The 22,019-nt window shown below is 45.1% G+C and overlaps 1 protein-coding gene and 1 non-coding gene across 7 annotated transcripts in view; both read right to left on the bottom strand.

The window, feature by feature from the left end:
* The window catches only part of spg (dedicator of cytokinesis spg), a 430,105-nt gene that overhangs the window by 292,537 nt on the left and 115,549 nt on the right, over positions 1-22,019 (bottom strand). For all 6 annotated transcript variants that reach the window (XM_084607325.1, XM_084607299.1, XM_084607317.1 and 3 more), the window contains one exon: positions 3,360-3,562. In XM_084607325.1, coding sequence (XP_084463451.1) covers positions 3,360-3,562 — 203 coding nt within the window. The remainder of the gene's footprint in view (positions 1-3,359; positions 3,563-22,019) is intronic.
* Positions 21,457-21,529, bottom strand: TRNAM-CAU (transfer RNA methionine (anticodon CAU)). Its single transcript has one exon. It is a non-coding gene; the product is annotated as a tRNA-Met (tRNA).

Below are 22,019 nucleotides of genomic sequence, written 5' to 3' on the forward strand. Positions count from 1 at the left end.
GTGGAGGGACGACCAGACTAGGTTTTGGGGCAGCTTTTGCGGCAGGAAAATATACATTTTGAGGCAGCTATGCAGCAAAAATGCAATCATTTTGCAGCAGCAATATCGGCATTTTGGAGCAGCTTGAGAGAGCATATGGTCATGTATACCTTCATTAAACTCTTCCTCTTACGCTTCGCAGTGCAAGAAAGAAGTCGGTGCCTGCTTACAAATGGCTCCATTGCATTTTCATGATGCTTCCCAGCACAGACTGTGAACAGCAAATGGCCAGTGTACAGTTACAGCGCCCATTGATGCAAATATCTGCAGCCATTAGAAAGCGTTACATCATCCTCAAATAAAAGACCAGTGACGTGCCAAGCAGCATACGAGGCGGCACAACTGGCCAATGCAAACAAATGATCCTGGCCAGGGGTTGTGTGAGACCAAGGAAACTGTGCCACTGAGCTGTAATTCAGAAATGGGAGACTGCCATCACGCCTGCATGGCACAAACGATGTGCACCACTGTTGCACTAAAATCAGATGCAGGAGGACTATTTCGGTGACTGCTGAATATTTAGTAGCCCTTGCTCCCTCACCCCCTGTTGTAAATTAACAAGCATCAGAATTAACTGTCAGATGTCAGCTGTCAGAATTAACAAGCGTCCGACGCCATAGACTTAGATGGGCTTGCAATGCGCGTCTAGTACTCCTAATGCACATTAAACTATGTGTTGCACATGTGCTATGTCTCTCGTGTTACAGTGGCACTGTCACTCATCGACTGCCCCATGCTATGACGTGCCACAGTGTACCGCATCTCACCTGCTGGTGGTGCTGCTCCGGCTCTCGGTGCCACTTTCTTGCCTAACTAGCATTTCCATACATCTATTGTATGGAAGAAGAGCAATTTTTGTGTCCATTGTGAAATGCTGCTTTCTGTGAACACTATTTGGAATCTGCAATGGCTGGCCGCAAGTTCAGAAACACAAAAATCTCGTAATTTCCAAATATTCACACTGATTGTATAGACACACAACAAGTGCAGTACAAATGCAGTAGCAACCAACATCCCCCTTTGGAATGTTTGGACACCCCTTAGAAGCCGCAATATGCAGAGGAAAAAAAAATTGTGTCACGTTTGCGTGGGCTTTTCGGCACAAGCTGAAGCAATTTGTCCATTTATACCTATACACTATAGGTATACTATATAGTACACCTATATAGTACATATATATATATATATATATATATATATATATATATATATATATATATATATATATATATATATATATATATATATATCTATATATATATATATATATATGAAGGAAAGAAGCCAACAGTGGCGAGGCCAAGGAAAGCGTAGGGGATGTTACTTTATGTCCTTCTTATTTTTTTTTTTTAATGTTTACTTGATTAATCAAAGAAATTAGTAATGTAATCTCCTTTAGGGGAAGGTAATAAACACAAAGTAGCAGAAAAAACAACGTGCCGATGGTGGGAACCGAACCCACGACCTCCGAATATCGCGTCTGGTGCTCTTCCAACTGAGCTACATCGGCCGCTGTCCCCCCTGCTACTTGCTTGGGTATTTATGTTGTCTGTATACGAACCATGAGAGTGTTCACCAGCGCCACCCTCAACCATAGCGGCGGACGTAGAACGCCCTTTGTTACCGCCAGCGTCACGTAGAACGTGATCAAGAGCGAGGGCGAAAGCTGTGCTAGAACCCTCTTACGCTACCTATGGCTTCAAGACTGCCAGAACCGAGACCCCCGTAAGCTACAAGCAGATCAATTAAGGGGAAATGAGGGTGCTCGTTATAATACATGAAGGAAAGAAGCCAACAGTGGCGAGGCCAAGGAAAGCGTAGGAGATGTTACTTTATGTCCCTTTTTTTTTTTTAATGTTTACTTGATTAATCAAAGAAATTAGTAATGTAATCTCCTTTAGGGGAAGGTAATAAACACAAAGTAGCAGAAAAAACAACGTGCCGATGGCGGGAACCGAACCCACGACCTCCGAATATCGCGTCCGGTGCTCTTCCAACTGAGCTACATCGGCCGCTGTCCCCCCTGCTACTTGCTTGGGTATTTATGTTGTCTGTATACGAACCTTGAGAGTGTTCACCAGCGCCACCCTCAACCATAGCGGCGGACGTAGAACGCCCTTTGTTACCGCCAGCGTCACGTAGAACGTGATCAAGAGCGAGGGCGAAAGCTGTGCTAGAACCCTCTTACGCTACCTATGGCTTCAAGACTGCCAGAACCGAGACCCCCGTAAGCTACAAGCAGATCAATTAAGGGGAAATGAGGGTGCTCGTTATAATACATGAAGGAAAGAAGCCAACAGTGGCGAGGCCAAGGAAAGCGTAGGAGATGTTACTTTATGTCCTTTTTTTTTTTTTAATGTTTACTTGATTAATCAAAGAAATTAGTAATGTAATCTCCTTTAGTGGAAGGTAATAAACACAAAGTAGCAGAAAAAACAACGTGCCGATGGCGGGAACCGAACCCACGACCTCCGAATATCGCGTCCGGTGCTCTTTCAACTGAGCTACATCGGCCGCTGTCCCCCCTGCTACTTGCTTGGGTATTTATGTTGTCTGTATACGAACCTTGAGAGTGTTCACCAGCGCCACCCTCAACCATAGCGGCGGACGTAGAACGCCCTTTGTTACCGCCAGCGTCACGTAGAACGTGATCAAGAGCGAGGGCGAAAGCTGTGCTAGAACCCTCTTACGCTACCTATGGCTTCAAGACTGCCAGAACCGAGACCCCCGTAAGCTACAAGCAGATCAATTAAGGGGAAATGAGGGTTTATTTGATTAATCAAGTAAACATTAAAAAAAAAAAAAGGACATAAAGTAACATCCCCTACGCTATAGTATATATATTAGGTACACTATATATAGTATAGTTCACCTCATATGTAGTGCAATGTATAACCTATTTGTAATTATTCTTTCATTGGGAGACCGTATTATCAAACATTTTCATGTGTCTTAGGACACCCCCAGCTTCTATGCACATAACTTACAGGGTTACTTCTGATAAGAAGTAACCTTAGCCTCTGGTTGAGCAACATTTCTGTCCGTTCAAGATGGTCTTAAAAAGAGTCCTTTCTGAAGCAATGCATGCTCTGGCAAGTGCTGCAAATACTACAAAGAGGACCGCATAAACTCAATAAATACGATTCATTATGCAAGCAAATGCTGTAAACATCTGAAGCAGAAGCGCCTCTCCCTTGTCCCTTCCTATGTTTTGTTCGTCTAGTTTGAACGTCCAAGACCAACAGCTACTTTCTGTGCAAGAACTGTCCAAAAAGTGGCCAGTTTCAACAGCAGCTCAAATTTTCGATACCACTGCCCACCTGGAGAATGCGGCCATCAGCTGCAATCAGCAGCAGGCGGGCCTCGATGTTCTTGGCGGGGCCAGCCAGGTCAGCCCGTTCCAGGGTCAAGTAAAGGTCATTGCGCACATCCCCTGGCATGATGACCTCGGGAAAGCCCCGCATCCGCACAATGGGGAGCCCCTCCTCGAGATCTGACACCGGCCGAAGGCACACGCTCAACCCTGGCAGGGACAACCAGAACAGAGAGGACTCCAGCTTCTCGAAGAGCAATATATCATTAACACTTCTTTTTGGGCGAGTTGGTACATATTTGGAAAACTTTGAAAGAGCGCAAACACACACAACCACTAAAGACAAGAGACGAGACACAAGCGCCGACTGTCAACTGATTATTATTGGAGCAAGGTAACACCTATATACACAGCAGCTTACATAAGATAAGAGGTTTCAGTAACGCACGTGCGAGCAAGAGACACTGGGAAAAACTTGAAAAACCAAAAAAAGCAAGATGCTTTTTCCCAGTGTCTCTTGCTCGCACGTGCGTTACTGAAACCTCTTATCTTATGTAAGCTGCTGTGTATATAGGTTTTACCTTGCTCCAATAATAATCAGTTGACAGTCGGCGCTTGTGTCTCGTCTCTTGTCTTTAGTGGTTGTGTGTGTTTGCGCTCTTTCAAAGTTTTCCAAAGCAATATATCATCAGCGTGAAGGCCGAACATTGTGCAAGTCACATCATCCCAACTTTCCCCATTAATTTTTTCTTCATCATCGTCATCACCAGCCTGACTATACCCTTGCAGGGCGAAGGCATCTCCCATATTTCTCCAATTAACCCGGTTTCGTGCTAGCTGCGTCCACTTGACCCCTGAGAACTTCTTAACCTCATCCACCCACATAACTTTCTGCCGCCCCTGCTACGCTTTCCTTCACTTGGAACCGAGTTTGTTACCCTAAGCGACCATCAGTTATCCTCTCTTTGCACTACATGCCCTGCCCATGCCCATTTCTTCTTGATTTCCACTAGAAAATCAGTGACGAGTTATTTCTCTGCACGCTTCCTATCTCTTATGTTACCAATACCATTTTTCATTCCATAGCCCTCTGCGTTGTCGTCAACTTAAGTAGAACCCTCTTGGTTAGCCTCCACGTTTCTCCACAAATAATGTAGCAATGGGCAATAATTTTGGCACAAACAGCAACTCTGTAAACACAAAGCTTAAGCCACTGAGGAGCCTCCTTCTCAGTATCGCAGGGGACACAAAAATGACACATAGAGGCACTGCTACTCAGTATGAGCACTGTCAATCAAATTGAGAGGCACAAAGGTCTCGCTGCTCGAGCCTTATCCATTTGCTGTATTCGGGTAAGTGACCACAGCCACAATACGAACGCACCAAAGAAATGATGCATTAATGAAGAAATGCACTCGTACAAACGGGGATGGTGCGAAGCAAGAGAGTCTACTGAGGTTATCTGCTTGGGGTGATGCGGATGGACCGAGAGCCCTTTGTAGCGAGGGATCAAAACGTTCCAGATCAAGCCAAATAGAAAGATGCAAAGAAAAAAAGGTAGAAATGTTATGAGTATGCGGATGGCCAGGCAGTAGTCAGCGAATACCAAAGAAGGCCCATGAAGAATGACACACCAAGCCAATAACTTGAAACAAACGTTTGTTTCCACTTGTGCGACTTGCTCAGTAGCCAACACAAAGCTATCAGTGGCATCTGGGGGCCCCGCACAAAGGCTAGCACTGTCACAAAAAGATCTGTACCAAATGCTATGCACTAGATTTGAATATGTCGCTTCCGCTTTTTAAACGGTTCACAATAACCATGGTGATAGTGCCGTACAGCGACCATGAAAAAATGTTAGCAAATTGCGATTAAGAAGTCACCCATGACATCGGACAGTGGTGTAGCAAGTGCAGCCTATAAAAATGCGTTGCCTCTTTCCACTTTCACTCCCACCTTCCTTCTTTCCCTTATGGTGCGGTTCAGGTGTCCACAAAAACAAGTGTGACAGATACTGCGCCTTTCCCTGCCTGTGAAATATTATTATTATTATTATTATTATTATTATTATTATTATTATTATTATTATTATTATTATTATTATTATTATAAACCATGCTCTTCAGTTGCTCACTGGGTGTGGTAGCGACACAATAGTTAGAATATGACATCAGATTGTGAGCAGCGCCTGTAAGTGCAGACTGTTGGCAATGATTGGAAACAGCACCACCCCTTCCTACGGCAAGCTGCAAGTGAATGGCACACTAGTCAGTACGCACCGGAGATTAAAGTCCCTGCAGCAGAACATATCCTTTGTGGGGAAAAACAACAGCCGCCCTCCCACAACTGTAGAGCAAGACATTCGTCAATGCTCTGCAAGTACCATTTGCACAAAAGTGCCCACAAATGTGCTTAAGTAATCCGTAATCCTTTCTTGTGCATAATTCATTATGCCAAGTAAAATAAAGACAAAATCTGCGGCAAGCCAGCATCTATTGTAAGCCTTAAATGACAGAGCTTGCTTTGCCAACCAGATGCAAAGAAGCTAAGAACAACAGAAACTTAAACAGCCACTGCTAAGCATTCAAGAGAGACACAGTATTTTGTAGAAAATTGCGATTTTAGCCCTGCAGCATGCCTACTACCTTCCATGCTCTTGAGCAGAGATGATCAACATGAGCGTTCCCAGTGTTTCCAAAAAAACTCCAAGTGCTTTGAGAGATTTTTCTCGATTATTTACATAACGGTGAATGGAGATAATGTTGGCACACACCACAGTAAAGTCAATGCCAACCACCAGCAGTTTCGTCTGGGGCCGACACCACGTGGAACATGGAGTCACCGTTTTTTGCTGCCCAGGTGCTCATCGCTGCCTGGCTGTTCCATCCTGCTGGCCACGTCAAAGGAACCACTGGACACTATTTCACCACTGCAGTTCAAACGGACTACTTTTACTACTCAACGAGACCAAAACCGCAGTATTACATCGGGAACCTTTCGCTATCTTTGGAACCTACCAATGCACTCATCTGGCAACCCAGCATCGTCAACATCGGCACATCAACCGTGGGCGAACAAAAATACCAGCCGCCAGCAGTTTCATCTGGGGCCGACACCGCGCAGAACATGGAATTACTGTTTTTTGCTGCCCAGGTTGGTTGGCTAGACAAACGTTCTTGCTCACATACTTCTAATCGTTGTCTTCTTGCGGTGTCATGCTCTGTTGAAATTAGAAATTTTTAGTGTAATACTCATATGAAGCGCTGCCTGCTCTTTCATCGCGTTGTTTTTGTGCATCAGCTCCTTCTTTTCTCTGGGGACGTTGAGGCCAATCTTGGCCCAACATATAGCTGTGAATGTAGCACACAGACTAACTGTAGTGAATACTTGCCATTGTTTGAGGCTGTCAGACGAATTTTGGTATGAATGTACTGCACATCTGTTCACAGTGCTTTTGCCTTTCCCTTTGCGTACCCCTGTACTCTAATGCCCAGTGGGGCGATTTGTACCCCCCCCCACATACTCAAATAAATAAAAATAAATAAAAAATTGAAGAAGGGACAGCAGCTGCTTTCTAGCTTGACCTCACTTCAGGAATGGCGGAATGAGGTAGAAACAGTGTTTGCCAAATTTCAAGAAAGGCTAACATGCCTTGGAGAATGTCAGTCACTTCCTGCATGCCCATCCCTGTTCGAGTCATTGCAATTCGGAAATAAGTTAACCAAGACATCAGAAGCAATCGCATCCTTGAAGGCAGCAATAGTTGATGCCAAAAACAGGTCACGCAGATGTAACTTGCTCTTTTTTTAGATTGCCTGATAATCGATTTGAGACATGGGCACAATCTGAGGATGCTATAATTGGCATGTGCTCCCAGTATATGGAAGTGGACATCAACAAAGCTTATGTGGAAAGAGCTCATAGGATCGGCCGCTGTCAGCCTAACAAAAACCGACCTATCGTTATAAAATTTGGCGATTTCAAGGAGAAGGAAAGGCTGCTTACTCTGGGATACAAGCTGAAGAACACCGATCTTGCAGTTCGAGAGGATTTTTCGTCCTCCATTCGTTTTGTCCGCAAAAAACTGCTTGAATACGCAAAAGAAAGGAATTTATTGTACACACTCTGTTTTGACAAACCATTGATCGGCAGGCGTTGCTTTATCTATGATGCCATTTCAGATTCTGTCATTTCATCCGTCAGATATAGCGGCACCAAATCGATTTAGCCAACTCACTGCGATTATCCTTTTCATGCTAAATTACATTGTACATTTTGTCACTTAACTGCCGTAGTGTAAAAAGCAAGGCAGGTTCTTTTGCTAGTTTAATCTACACTACAAAAGTTCAAGTAATCGTAGGGAACAGAATCGTGGCTAGATGACAGTGTCAGTAACCATTTCCCCCTTTCCCCCTTCCTATGAAGTGTACAGAGAGGGCCGCAATACGCATGAAAGAGGTCTTTATACTTGACGAGGCATTTGCAAGTGCTCCCATAGACTCTATTCAAAATGCATGCGAAAGTGTGTGGTGGGTGTAAGGTATTGCTTCACAACGGCAAAGATTTCGTGTTCGGTGCTTTTTATTGCAGCCCTAGTCATTCTAGCCCTACGCCGCTGATAATGTTGTCAAACATAATACAGAACCATAATGCTGACTTCCTACTTGGTGGTGACTTCAACATGCTACAAATCCGATGGATTGACAACGTGCCTGCGACATCATGTAACTCTGCCCTCTCCCCTGAATTCAGCAACTTCACGAATACGAATGGCCTTTATCAGAATGTAGATTTCCCAACACTACAATATGGTGACAGTGTTTCCACACTTGACTTGCTCTTTTCTAACCAGCCCAATCTGGTGCGATCTACCTCTGCTGTCCCTGGTATCAGCGATCATGATGGAGTCTTTGCAACTATTTCATGCTCTCAGCCTATATCAACAACCCCTCTCTCTCGAGGAAAGTTTATTTGTTTGAGAAAGGAAACTATCTGCTCGTATCCCAGAATCTGGATGCTTACTTTCCTAAATTTATCCATGAAAATGCTTCCTATAGCATTGATTATCTTTGGAATTTGTTCAAAAACACACTTCTGTCACTTATCGATCGCCACATTCCGTCTGAGACTATGTCTAACAGCAAGAGACGATTGAAGCCGTGGTTCAACAAAAAAATTAAACTGTTAATTACTAAACGATCTCGTCTTTATTCTAGATACCTAAGACTGAAAACCGATGACCTGATAGAGTTATTAGATGCACTTGGGCAGGAAATAAAAATAAAAGATGCGAAGCTGAAATTTTACGCCTTGCTAGGCCATAAAATCAAAGAAAACCCAAAGGAGCTATGGAAATTCATGAAGTCCAGCCGAAAAGAAGAAAGTTCTATTCCACCCATACTCTCTGAACAACCTGAATTAGGCTACATCAGTAATGGCGTCAAGAAAGCTAACAGGTTCAACTGTTACTTTCAATCCGTTTTTTTCTACTCTCACACCTTTGGCCAACCAAGAACCGTCGAACCATCATCTACCCCCAATGTCTCGGTTCTTCGCAACCTGTGAAGGAGTGACGAAACTGCTCTCTGATCTAAAGCCCAACTCAGCTTCTGGTCCGGATTTCATTCCATGTACTGTTTTAAAGGTCTGTGCAGCAAGCGTAGCCAGATTCAGAAATGCGTTCGGAGGCGCATTCCTCTGTTTCGACCATCGCATCCACAGCTTATTTATTGGGAGCATGCCAAGATGCTATGCAACGATAACGTCACAGCGTGTTTATCGTTTGACTATACTTTTGATAGATCCTGCAGTGACAGGGAGCGAACTTGGCAGAGTGCCCATGATGGCTTGATTGCACAGGCCTAGTTCGATTTACCATGCTGCGCTTGCGGCGGGCATAGTCCAGTGCCAGAAAATCATTAAAAGTGTGATAGCTGCGAACGCTGTTTGAAGCGAACAATGCTAAAAGTAAGTGTCATGATCGCAGCTGACCACGTGCTTCCGTTGATTCATAGATGTAAGAATGAACGACTCTCCCGAACACCACGGTTTCATTGGCTCCCTCTCATTCCTTCACGCACATGGCTTGCAAACGTCACGGACTGGCACGCAGCAGCAATCATCGCAGATGCGGTTGCCTTTGGAGAAAGGGCGCGGCGCTGCCCTAGGCCAGCCGTTGCCCAACTGTGCCCTCTTCCTTCCGTGCGTGGCTTGAAAACATCACGCATCAAACGGCCGGGGGTGATGCCATCGTCTTTGGGGAAGGCGTACCGTCCAAAGCGTGGTGCGGAGTACGATATATCAAATGACCGGTGAAATTGAGTTCGATATACGACGCAGCTTTCCTATACTTTTACATGGGATTTTCAAGAGGATATTCCGTGAGTTCGATATACCGTATATTACCAATTATAAGTCGACCCCCCAACTTTTTTCCGTGGAACGCCCACGGTTTGTCAATAACAAGTTGCTATCATATTAAAACAAACCTTTGGTGCATATCTCAATTAAAGTTTTTCTAAGCAGATCTACTTTCGCACCGTGTCTGATAACTATTATGGAATTACGAGCGCATGGGGCGTGATATCCGCGACTTGGTCGAAATTAGTGACCCCGCATATAGGCCGACTTTAAGACTCCACATATACGTCGACTCCAATTATAAGTCGATCCCTCAACTTTGGAAGAACATTTACGCGGCAATATACGTTAGCCAAAATTCGAATTGTCCGGGTTCGACACATCCGTGTTCGACTGTATTTTCTTCAGCATCGATAATATTTTGGACAGACTGGAGGCTAATGTTGTGCCCCAAACAAGATGGGACTACACATGATGCAGAGCGTATCCTAAATAGTCAGTTTAGCTGACATTGATAAGATGTAGCAGTTTCGATTTAGTACACCTGTTATGCGGATTTGTTTTTGAAGTATAAGATACATATGAGTGTCCCGTTGTAATGTGCTTGCGAACTTTACAGAGTTGACAGCTTCTTTGAAATATATTGTGTGTCATTGGGTACCTCTGGTTATGAAGATAACTGCTTGTGTTTTACCTTCAAAGCATTATCGGGTTAGGAAATTATTTGCTGTGCTAATAAAAATCTGATGACAAGAAAACACTGGTATCATCTGCCCATTTTATGACTTTTACATCTTGTTGTATGAGAAAAATGTCGTTAAAGCAGAAGCTATAGAGAAAAGGACTAAGAATACCTCCCTGAGGAACACCTGCTTTTATCTGTTGTGTGGATGATATGCACGAGTTTACGTACGCAACTGTTGTCGATTTTTAAGGTAGGATGTTAGCTGCTGAAGAGGAGGTCCTCTGATGTCATATCTTTCAAACTATTAAATAAAGAGGTCATGACTAATGCAGTCGAATGCTTTCGTTAAGTCTATCAATAGACCACTTACAAGCGAGTTGTTTTCAAGATTTCTTAATATGTGCTATTTTAAATCATTTTTCTTTACTTTGCTATGTGCAACTGTTGCATAAACTTACTAGTATTTCAATCACAAGTATCTTTCAGCCAGTAAATTCTATATGTTTCCCAAAATATAAATGGTTGGACGTTAATCTTCGTGTGGTAGGCAATGCTATGTAACCCACCAGAATCAATGTTTCTCCTTGGTCCTTTGCTGTTAGCTGATGACAAATCATGATGATGATGATGATGGTGACAAATGCTACGAACTTGGTAGCTGCCTTTAAGCTTAAGTTGCCTGTATAAGTGTCATTGTTTACATGTCTCTTTTTGTGACTACTCTTTTTTTTTAAAAAAAACATTGAATTCAATAGTTACTCAGGTTTATTGCATGCATTGTTATTTCTCATGGTTTTAATTCTTCTATCTTGGCAACTTACATGACTGTTCGCTTCAACATCTCAAGTGAGTGCATTAAAGAGTATATTTTCTACTCTAGGCCGGATCTAGGCATATTTTAAGCTACAGAGGGAGCTTCACTTCCAGCTGCAGTGGGCCTTGGCAGACAAGCTCGCCTACAGGTCATCAAGGAAGCTGCATACTGGAGCTGTTAAAATGGACAGAAATTGACCGCCTAACTCTGCTAAATGTAGTTAGACGAGCAGTGTTTTTTGCGTTGTTTAGCATTTGATTTCGCATTCTATTTGTCGACGATAAGACGACATTGTAACAAAAAGTTCAATTTTAATCACAATTAGTACTAAGCATCAAAAGTTAAGACCTCAGTGTAGTGTAATAACATTAGTTTAGTGCAACTGTAATCGATATCAGCTTAGCTACGATACATAACTAGAAAGTATAACATCAATTTCAATTTTTATTCACAAATAATTATCGGTAAATATTTATGTCCCGCAGATAATCCAGTGTAATTATACTCGGCATAAGCTATCCAACTATATATGACATGTAGCCATAGCTCGATTTTCAATTCTTATTTGCAATTAGAACCTAGAATTAGCCCAGTGCAATTACACACGACATAAGCTATCAAACGACATACTCAATGATGTCACATAAAGTCCAAAGTTTAATAGCAGTTTAACTATTCACTATGCTTATTTAAGACTTGCAATTAATCCAGCACCATTATAATCAACATAAGCTACGCAATTATGTAATACTGGCATTGCTATGGCTTGAATCAAAAGTTTGACATTGAGATTGATATGTGACTTCTGCACTGAGTAGAGGTAAAAGCGCCCTAGTACTAGTACCTCGTCGATATGTTTAAAAAATCCAGGTGGTTCTAATCGATTTGAAGACATCCAGTATGGCTCACCTGATAGCCCACAGCATTGCATGAGAACTTAAATATCCTTCAAACTCTTTGAACACACAGCCAACGCTGGCGAACAGTGCTTTCAAGCGCTTGGCAGGCCGCTTCTTGCCCCCCCTCAAGATGGCCGCCCCAGGCTTCACTCCAGCAGTTTTTTTATAACCTGCGCCCACTGCGGTCACATGACCATATGCCATGCAAATCAGGCCATGGGAAATGTGGCATTGGATGCGATGCGTTCGAAATTTCAGCCAAACTCGTACAGTGAACTCAGTGGGATGCACGACTCGATGCAGCACAAGTCTGGATTATCAACCATGTCGAGAAAATATGCTGCCGACTTTCATATTTAAGGCCAGCAGCATGTAAAGAACCACATGGTAAGAGCTCTAAGGCCGCTGTATGGCTGCTTTTTGACCTGCTCCGCATGTATGCGGCCACACCGATGACCGGTCCGGGGGGATCAGACAATGGCGCTCACCCGCATCCGTCGTCCGCAGAAAAATTGACTCAATCTCAACTTTTCGCTATTGCAGATATTGGTTGCCCTGTAGGCGACGTCTCTGGCTCCTCTTCCTCGATCTCGCCAGGGCAACATGGCCACCAGCGGTGCGAAGCGAAGCGACAAGTGAAGCGTAGATGGTGGTTGTTGCTTTGCCGCAAAAGCCAATATACTTGGCGCACACTGCTAATACTAGTGTTCCTATCGACTGTGAACATTTCCCCTCAGATCATATGCACCACAGTTATCTGTGCCGAGCTGAAGAGAGTGACCTTCCAACCGGCAAAGTGCACATAAGTCGCACCGGTGTCACAATGAGTTCGTGATTATTGCAAGTGTTTCTAATACCTACGAGGATCTTCATAGTCGACGGCCAGTAACAGTGGTTCACAGTGATTTTCATGCGCACGAATCGGCTCCTCAACACATCGAGAAGTGCCCGTGCACATTTTCGAAAGTGTTTAAGATTTGAACGACTGCCTCCTAGCAAGGAATAGAACTGTCCATGTTGGCAAAGTTCATCACCCACTGTGTTTTCTACTGCTGAAATTGCCTTGGTGACAGCTAGCCTGGCACCCATTGCGCTGGTCGCAGTGACCGCAGCAGAAACAAGCACACGACGTTATTTCCGCAACGTGTTGACCACATGTGTTGATCGCGGTTCATGTGCGTGCTGTGCTTGAAGAATGCCGTGTGTGAGCCGAGCCCTTCAAAAATGACCTTGTACACAAAACGACCTAAGCTGCAAGACTTTCGGGCTACTTGCCACTATTCTGCGGTTTGCGTTTTGTGCTGATATGGGTGGTCCTGTGTACTTTCACGGCAGCTGTCTCTTCGAGAGTACCTTCCTGTTTGTTTATTTTTATTTCCTGCTAGCTATGTGCACCTATGTCTGCAATAAGTATCTGTGCGATGAATCGGTCGACTGAACACAACTTCTGTATGTGATGGGCTAAACACTTTATCACCACATCGAGTCTTTTAAAAAAAAAACATACAGTTACGAGGTTTATTTACACAGATATTAGGCGTGACACTGCCACTGCGAAAGGGGCAGTGCGTGACACTGCCCCTTTCGCAGATGATGCTCGCCGGGCGAGTCAAGGTTCGTGACGTTGATAGAAGGGCTTCATACGGGCCACATGGACTACTTGAGTCTTCCGAGAATGACGACCTTGGGTGGTCAGACGAGAGACTATAAGTTTACTGCGCTGAGGCGTTCCAGTACAATGAAAGGGCCAGTATAATGGTGTGACAGTTTCTGGGACAAGCCACGCTAACGCAATTGCGTCCAAAGCCACACCAAGTCACCAGGGGCATAATTGACATTTTGATGAGGCTTGTTGTAGCATTGCTTGTAGCGTTCCTGGGAGGCTAGAGTGCGAAGTCTAGTGAGTCGACGAGCTTCTTCAGCCAAAGAGAGAGTATGCGCTACAAAAGTTTCAGCAGGGAGTGAGAAAGGCAAAAGCGTGTCCAGAGTACTTTGTGGAGGTCGTGCGTAAAGAATAAAAAACGGACTCTAGCCTGTCATTTCGTGCTTAGCAGTGTCAAATGTGTATGTCATAAACGGAACGACTTCATCTCAGTTTTTGTGGCGGGAGTCGACATACATTGCGAGCATAATGCTAAGCGTACGATTAGTGCGTTCGGTGAGACCGTTTGCTTGTGGGTGGTAAGGAGTTGAATGTCGAAAATGGGATGAGCAGAGGTGAAGAAGTTCTACAACTTCTGTCGTAAACTGTCACCCACAGTCGCTTATTAACACACGAGGCGGCCCATGTCGAAAAATGATGGACCATAGGAGGAAAGCCAAGACATCAGAAGCAGTGGCTGGCGGTATGGCAGCAGTTTCACAGTACCACGTAAGGTAGTCTACGCACACTATGACCCAACGGTTTCCGTTGGAGGAACGAGGAAACGGTCCTAGAAGGTCAATTCCCGCCTGTTCAAATGGAGTTCGTGGTGGCGTTATAGGCTCAAGATGACTCGGCGAAGAGCAGGTTGGGTGCTTGAAACACTGGCACTGGAGGCAGCTGGCCACATATCGTTGAGTAGTTTGACGCATCTTCGGCCCATAAAAACGTTCCTTAGTTCTGTGAATGCCCTGGCGAAACACAAGTGTCCAGCTGTGGCATCGTCGTGCATTACCCGAAGAACTTGACACCTAAGACTTGTAGGAACTACCAGAAGAAACCGCGCACCTACTGACGAGTAGTTCTTCCTGTATAGTAGACCGTCACGAATGCAGAATGAGGTTGTAGGTTTCTGGAAACTTGCGGCATCAAAAAGCGGCACCAACTCCTTGTCGTTCCGCTGCACAATCTTGAATTCACCAACATCGGGGAAGCCTGGAAAGATAGCAGCTATATACAGACGAACCCGGATATATCGAACTCGAAGGGGATCGCGAAATAGTTCGATATATCGATAATTCGATATACAGAAATCGGCTTGGGACGGCACTTACGATGCGAAAAAAACGACACTGTATTTGTCGCGTAATCAACTCACTCGCATAATGAGCCCACCCTCCACTTTTGCACTCGAGAATTTAGAAAAAAATAAAAATAGCGTTAAGGCCAGCTCGGTCACATGCAAGCGATTGAGCGATCTCAGCGACGAGCGGCAACGACAGGGCGAAAAATTTCAAACTTGTTGGAACTGCGTCCCTATCGCCACTCGAGCCACCGCGGCAGCTCAAAACAAGGTTTCTGTGTCGCCGCGGCAGAAATCGCGAGCGTTTTCGCTTGCATGTCAATGGGGCGTGTTACTCCGTTTCGCTGGCCTCATCCACAGCTCATTTCTTGGCAGCGTGCCAGATGCTGTGCAGCGATAACGTCCGGGCGCGTTTATCTTTTGATAGCTCCTGCAGTGGCGGGGAGCGAACTTGGCAGAGTGCCCGTGATGGCTTTATTGCACAAGCCATGCCGCGCTTGGGGCGGGCGTCATGATCGCAGCAGCTGACCGCGTGCTTTCGTTGCTTCATACATGCAGGATAAACGACTCCCGCAAAAATAACATAAAAAAACTGCCGCCGCTTACCGTCCGAACAGCAACCCTAAAAACAACAACCAAAAAAGCAAAGAGAGAGCTGCCGCTTCTTAACGTCCACAGGCGCCATAGCCACGTCAGCCGCCGCGCGCAGAGGGTTAGCAACACACGCTGGAGAAAGCGTCCGACGCCTGTCTGAAAACGGGCTTAGCTGGCTTGGCGCATGTGTAGAGCGTGCTGAAGGAGAGAGATAGCTCGGCAAAAGAATGGGCACACCCACGCACATGGCTTGCAAATGTCATGTGTTGGTGCGCGAGAAACGATAACTGCAGATGCGCGCGCCTTTGGGGATGGGCGCGGCACTGCCCAGACCAGCCGTCGCCGAACTATTCCTTCTCATTCCTTCCACACATGGCTTGAAAACGTCACGTGGCAAACGGCCAAGGGTGATGCGATCGTCTTTGGGGAAGGCACACTTTCCAGTGCGTGGTGCGGAGTTCGATATATCGAACAACCGGTGAAATTAAGTTCAATATATGACGTGGCTTTCCTATATTTTTACATGGGATATTCAAGGGGATATTCCGTGAGTTCGATATAACCGAAATTCGATATAACCGGGTTCGACTGTTTTCATCCAAGATCTCATTGTCCCAATTAGTAGTTTCAAGTGGCAACCGCAACAGGCAATCAGCATCACCATGCTTACAACCACTCTTAAAAGACACAGTAAAATTGAATTCCTGAAAGTGCAAAGCCCACCGCGCAAGGCGTCCACAGGGGCCACGAAGGTTTACAAGCCAACATAACGAATGATGGTCCGTCATAATTTTAAATGCCCATCCATAAAGATATGGCCTAAACCATTGCACACCGAAAACAATAGCTAAGCATTCCTGTTCAGTTACTGAGTAATTACGCTCAGCCTTGATCAAAGAACGGCTTGCATACGCAACAACATGTTCATCGCCATTGTGGCACTGTATGAACACAGCACCAACTCCAACTGCGCTGGCGTCAGTGTGAAGTTCGGTTGGAGCTGATGGACAGAAGTGGCATAGTACAGGTCCTGATGCCAAAATAAATTTTAACTGACGAAAGGCGGAGTCACAATCGGCAGTCCACTTGAAAGGCACATCTTTTTGCAGAAGGCAAGTAAGGGGATATGCTAGGTCAGCAAACTTCAGAACGAAACGCCGGAAATAGGAGCAAAGAACTCCTGATCTGTTATAACGATTTGGGGGTTAAAAACAAATGACAGCTTCAATTTTTTTTGGATCAGGCCTGACCCCATCCTTGTCTACAAGATGTCCAAGTACCACTGTCTGGCGTTCTCCAAAAAGACATTTCTTGGAATTGAGTACCAGACCAGCTTTCTCAATACACTCCAAAACAATCTCCAATCGACTGTTGTATTCCAGAAAAGTAGTCCCGAATATTACATCGTCCAAATAACACATACAACTGTGCCACTTAAGTCCGCGCAAAACTGTATCCATGAATCTTTCGAACGTGGCTGGAGCGTTACATAGTCCAAAGCATACAGCTCGTCTGGGGTGATGAATGCCGTCTTTTCTTTATCTTTCGGGTGCATGGGAATCTGCCAATAGCTTGATTGCAGGTCAACTGAGGAAAAATAGGAGGCAGAATGTAAACAATTAATTGCATCATCAATAGGTGGCAGGGGATACACGTCCTTCTTGGTAACAGTATCCAGCCGTTGATAATCAACACAAAACCGCCATGTGCCATCTTTCTTTTAGGGGCAGCCCACGGACTAGACGATTCCTGAATGATGCCCTTGTGCAGCATACCACGAACTTGTTCTTCGATTGTTTGGCGCTCTGATGGGGCTACACGATAAGGCTTCTGCAATTGGATCAGCAGTCCCAGTATTGATTCGGTGCTGAGTACGGGAAATGGAAATCCGTGGTGGCGAGTCTCGAGAAAAATCGAAAGCCGCAGTATGTTTCGACAGAACTTCCACTAAACTGTGACGGTCACTTGTTGGCGGGGATTTGTTAATCATGCCAAGAAATTATGTCTTATCTACTTCAGAGCTTGCGGTAGGCTTGGAATTGTCTGTGCTGAGCACTGCCACTAATTTAAAAGTGTCTTCATCAAAGTTGGCAAGTTTTAGACCATGTGGCAATACAACAGGTTCATTAGAGCAGTTAGTCATCCACAAAGAAGCATGGCCATTCATGACTGAGATGATGCAGCGGGGAATCAGAATACTTTTCTTTGCGCAGTTGAGGGTGAGTGGCTCAACCACAATGTCGAACGCATTACTGGCACGGCTTGAACTAACAACTTGTATAAGCTCTAACCAAGAGAGTTCCACTTAAGTTGAGGACAACCCAGAGGGCTATGGAACGAAAAATGGTAGGGGTAACATTAAGAGATAGGAAGCGTGCAGAGTGGGTCAGAGAAATAACTCAGGTTACCGACATTCTAGTGGAAATTAAGAAGAAGAAATGGACATGGGCAGGACATGTAGTGCGAAGAGAGGATAACCGATGGTCGCTTAGGGTAACAAACTGGATTCCAAGGGAAGGAAAGCGTAGCAGGGGGAGGCAGAAATTTAGGTGGGCGGATGAGGTTAAGAAGTTCGCGGGGGTCAAGTGGTTGCAGCTAGCACAGAACCGGGTTAAGTGGAGAAATATGGGAGAGGCCTTCGCCCTGCAGTGGGTATAGTCAGGCTGATGATGATGACGATGATGATAAACTCTGCTGACATTGCAGGAATGATTATGTCGTCCAACACCGAAAGCGTGCTAGGATTGGTCCGCGAGTTTTCACACAAAGCAGATTCAATTCCAGTGCTCACAGAAATGCACCCGCTGCGAAAGTCAAGAGTGGCCCCACATTGTTCCAGAAAATCGAGTCCAAGAATTACGTCATGTGTTGATCGAGCAAATACTGCGAATTCAGTTCGGAATGTGTGGCGAGCGATAACAAGATTCACGGAACAGACTCCAAGTGGGTTAAGCGGTTCGCCACCAAAACCACACAATGTCGCCCCACTATCCCAACCAAACATAATTTTATGACCAAGGCAGTTTTTAAAACCAAGACTTATAATAGAAATGGTTGCACCTGTGTCCAACAACACCATAGCACGTACACCATCCACAAACACTTCAATTCGGTTCTTTAACATCGAAACGGGCAGAGGCATAGGTAAGCTAAAATCATTTGCGACCTCACCTCCATCGGCCGCACCAACTAATTTCACGGAGGTGGCGACCGTCGTCGGAGAGAAAGGGAGCGTCGTAGGCACTGAGATGGTGGTGTCAGGCTATGGTCAGAGGCCGGAGATTCGCTTCGGTTTAGCGCCATTCTGCGTTCTTGTTGTCTAGCTGGTGTTCTATACTCATTCCGGCCAGGTGTTCTTCTACATGAATCATCATTGTCAGCAGGAAACCTTGCACGGGAGTTGACCCACTGTCGGCGATACTGCTGGTATGGACGGGCGATTGTGGCAAAAACGCGAAATGTGGCCGATCATTTCACAGGCATAACAGACTGGCGGCTCACATTCATTCGATGAATAAGGCTCATCATCACTTGGATTAAACACTTCATATTCTAGATGTAGTCTATGAGGAGGACGAGAGTGCTCGCTGTTGTAGGCATTGATGGTGAGAGGCTGGATGTTCGGGCGATGAGCAGCAGAGTATCGGGTGTCCGAAGGAGACGTAACAGAGGGATCATAACAGGATGGGCTATTGTCTGCCGAAGAGGTGCCACGTCTGACGTGGCCCGAAATATCTTGATGCCTCCGAAGCTCTTCGCGGACGATCTGTCAAATTGTATCTGCCATACTCGTCGTTTCAGACACATCCACACTGGCGACAGTTGTGACATTAGGCAACTGACCAAGTTTCGGGATGATACGGCGTCGCTTCAAACCTTCAAATGTGCGGCAGTGTCGTGTTATATCAGCGGTTGTATTCAAATTATCCTTGCAGATGAGAAAGTTGTACACGTCTTGCGCTATTCCTTTGAGGAGGTGACCCACTTTGTCTTCCTCAGTCATCAGAGCATCAACTATTCTGGACAGCTTGAGGACTTCTTCTATGTACATTGTACAGGTCTACCCCGGCACTTGCGCTTGCTGAGCCAGAGTCTGTTCGGCGCTCTTTTTTTGAGCATCGGCATTCCCAAATCCCGCTTTCATTTCTTCCATGAAGCGATCCCAGGTGGTAAGGGATGCTTCATGATTGTCAAACCATGTTAGCGCAGTTTCTTCAAGAAAGAATACCGCATTTGCCAGCTTGGTATTCGCATCCCAGCGGTTGTATTTGCTCACCCGATTGTAGTGGGTGAGCCAATCATCCACGTCTTCCCCAGGCTTGCCATAGAAGTGCCGGGGTTCCCGATAAGGCTGTGCGGTGGTCGGTCGAGCTGTTGGCATGGGCTGCGTTGAAACATCTGCTTGTGCCATGTCTGTGCCATGCCATGTCTGCTTGTGCCATGGGGGGAGGGGGGGGGGGGGTGTAGCCCACCCAGCAATTCTTTTGCTTCGGCGGTGTGGGAGAGGTTCCATGGTGATCTATACCCCGCAAACTCCACCACACTTATTGCAAGATTTATTTACACAGATGTTAGGATGCGCTGGAGATTAGCACACCAGAGCAGACAGACCGAAGACGACAAGAACGCCAAACCTCATCTTCCTCCAATACAGGACCACGGGAAGTGCGTGACAATATATAATAATAATCTGACGCAATGCCAAAAAAAAGTACAGTATGGCGGGAGGTTATGCTTCTGAAAAAAGGCACACCAAATGTGCCTCATGATATGGACCCTTTGGTGCACCTAAGACATGTTGAGCATAAAAACATGTTTGGTTAAAAAGAAAAAAAAAAATTTGGGAAATTATTGAATCTGCTTTATTCCTGCATAACTTGGACGAGTTAAGTTCATTGGACAACTGCTTAGACAAATGATGTGATGTAGGCTTTATACATGGAGTTGCACACACTACATTCCGTACTTGTTGTTGCTTTGACAGCTCTACTCTCACCAGACTACATGCCAACTCAGTTTTATTATCGGTATTGAGTAGCTATTCAGCTGCACTTCTTTGCTAAGGTGCACCAACTGAGATATTTCCGTTGCCATCAAAATCAGATGTTGTCGATGCCCATGTACAGTCCTTGTCAAAAATATACAGCCCAAGGGGTTTGCTTCTAAGCACTCTAACTAGGCTACTGGAAGCAATACTTGTATATGGAGTTAATCATAGAAAAGAGTGAGGACTATACTTTTCGTCTACGATATTTAGAGCCGTACAGATGCGTAAATAGTTTTGTTACGAGGCATAGAAGCAAAACCCTCGGGCCGTATATTTTTGATACAGACTGTACGTGCCTATTTGCTGCTTTCATTTTGCTGTAATGCCCATGATTACTTGCCTGCTGAGTGATATTGACGGTGGGCATGCGCAAACCTTACGTTTTTCGACAATGTAGGATGCATTACAGATTTCTTTAGTCCTTTTTGCATTTGCTACTCGCCTAAATTTGTTTGCACCTTGCACAGTGATCAACTGGGTTTCCTGGTACACATATCGATTCACATCTGTTGTATGGCCACCACTGTACATGGTCTCATACCACATTTGCAAAGATTAATTACCTTATTTTTTCATCGTGTTAAGCATTATCACATGGTTATTGAAGGAAAGAAGCCAGCAGTCGGCGATGCCAAGGAAAGCGTTGGGGATGGTACTTTGTCTTTTTTTTTTTTAATAGTTACTAAGATAATCACAGAGATTAGTAATGTAATCTGTTTAGGGGAAAGATAATTAAACACAAAGTAGACGAAAAACAACGTGCCGATGGTGGGAACCGAACCCACGACCTCCGAATAATGCGTCCGGTGCTCTTCCAACTGAGCTACATCGGCCGTTGTCCCCCCTGCTACTTTCTTGGGTATTTATGTTGTCTGTATACGAACCTTGAGAGTGTTCACCAGCGCCACCCTCAGCCAAGGCGGCAGACGTGGAACGTCCGTTGTTACCGCCAGCGTCACGTAGAACGTGATCAAGAGCGAGGGCGAAAGCTGTGCTAGAACCCTCTTACGCTACCTATGGCTTCAAGACTGCCAGAACCGAGACCCCCGTAAGCTACAAGCAGATAAATTAAGGGGAAATGAGGGTGCTCGTTATAACGAGCACCCTCATTTCCCCTTAATTCACATGGTTATTGGTTCTATAATGTTGATGTTGATCCATTCTGAAAGCTCCTAGACATGGATGTAACATCTGACTTGTTGACACTGAGGTCACATGTAACTTAATCTGAATTCATTCCTTTTCTGCTTGGATTGGATTTGCTGTTTGCATTCACTGCTTTGCTTTGCACCTATGCAGACTGTTACCTTAGCATTGCAGGAT

This window comes from Amblyomma maculatum, chromosome 1 (genome assembly GCF_055883805.1).
Source record: "Amblyomma maculatum isolate TAMU_Amacu chromosome 1, ASM5588380v1, whole genome shotgun sequence".
Taxonomy (NCBI): domain Eukaryota; kingdom Metazoa; phylum Arthropoda; class Arachnida; order Ixodida; family Ixodidae; genus Amblyomma; species Amblyomma maculatum.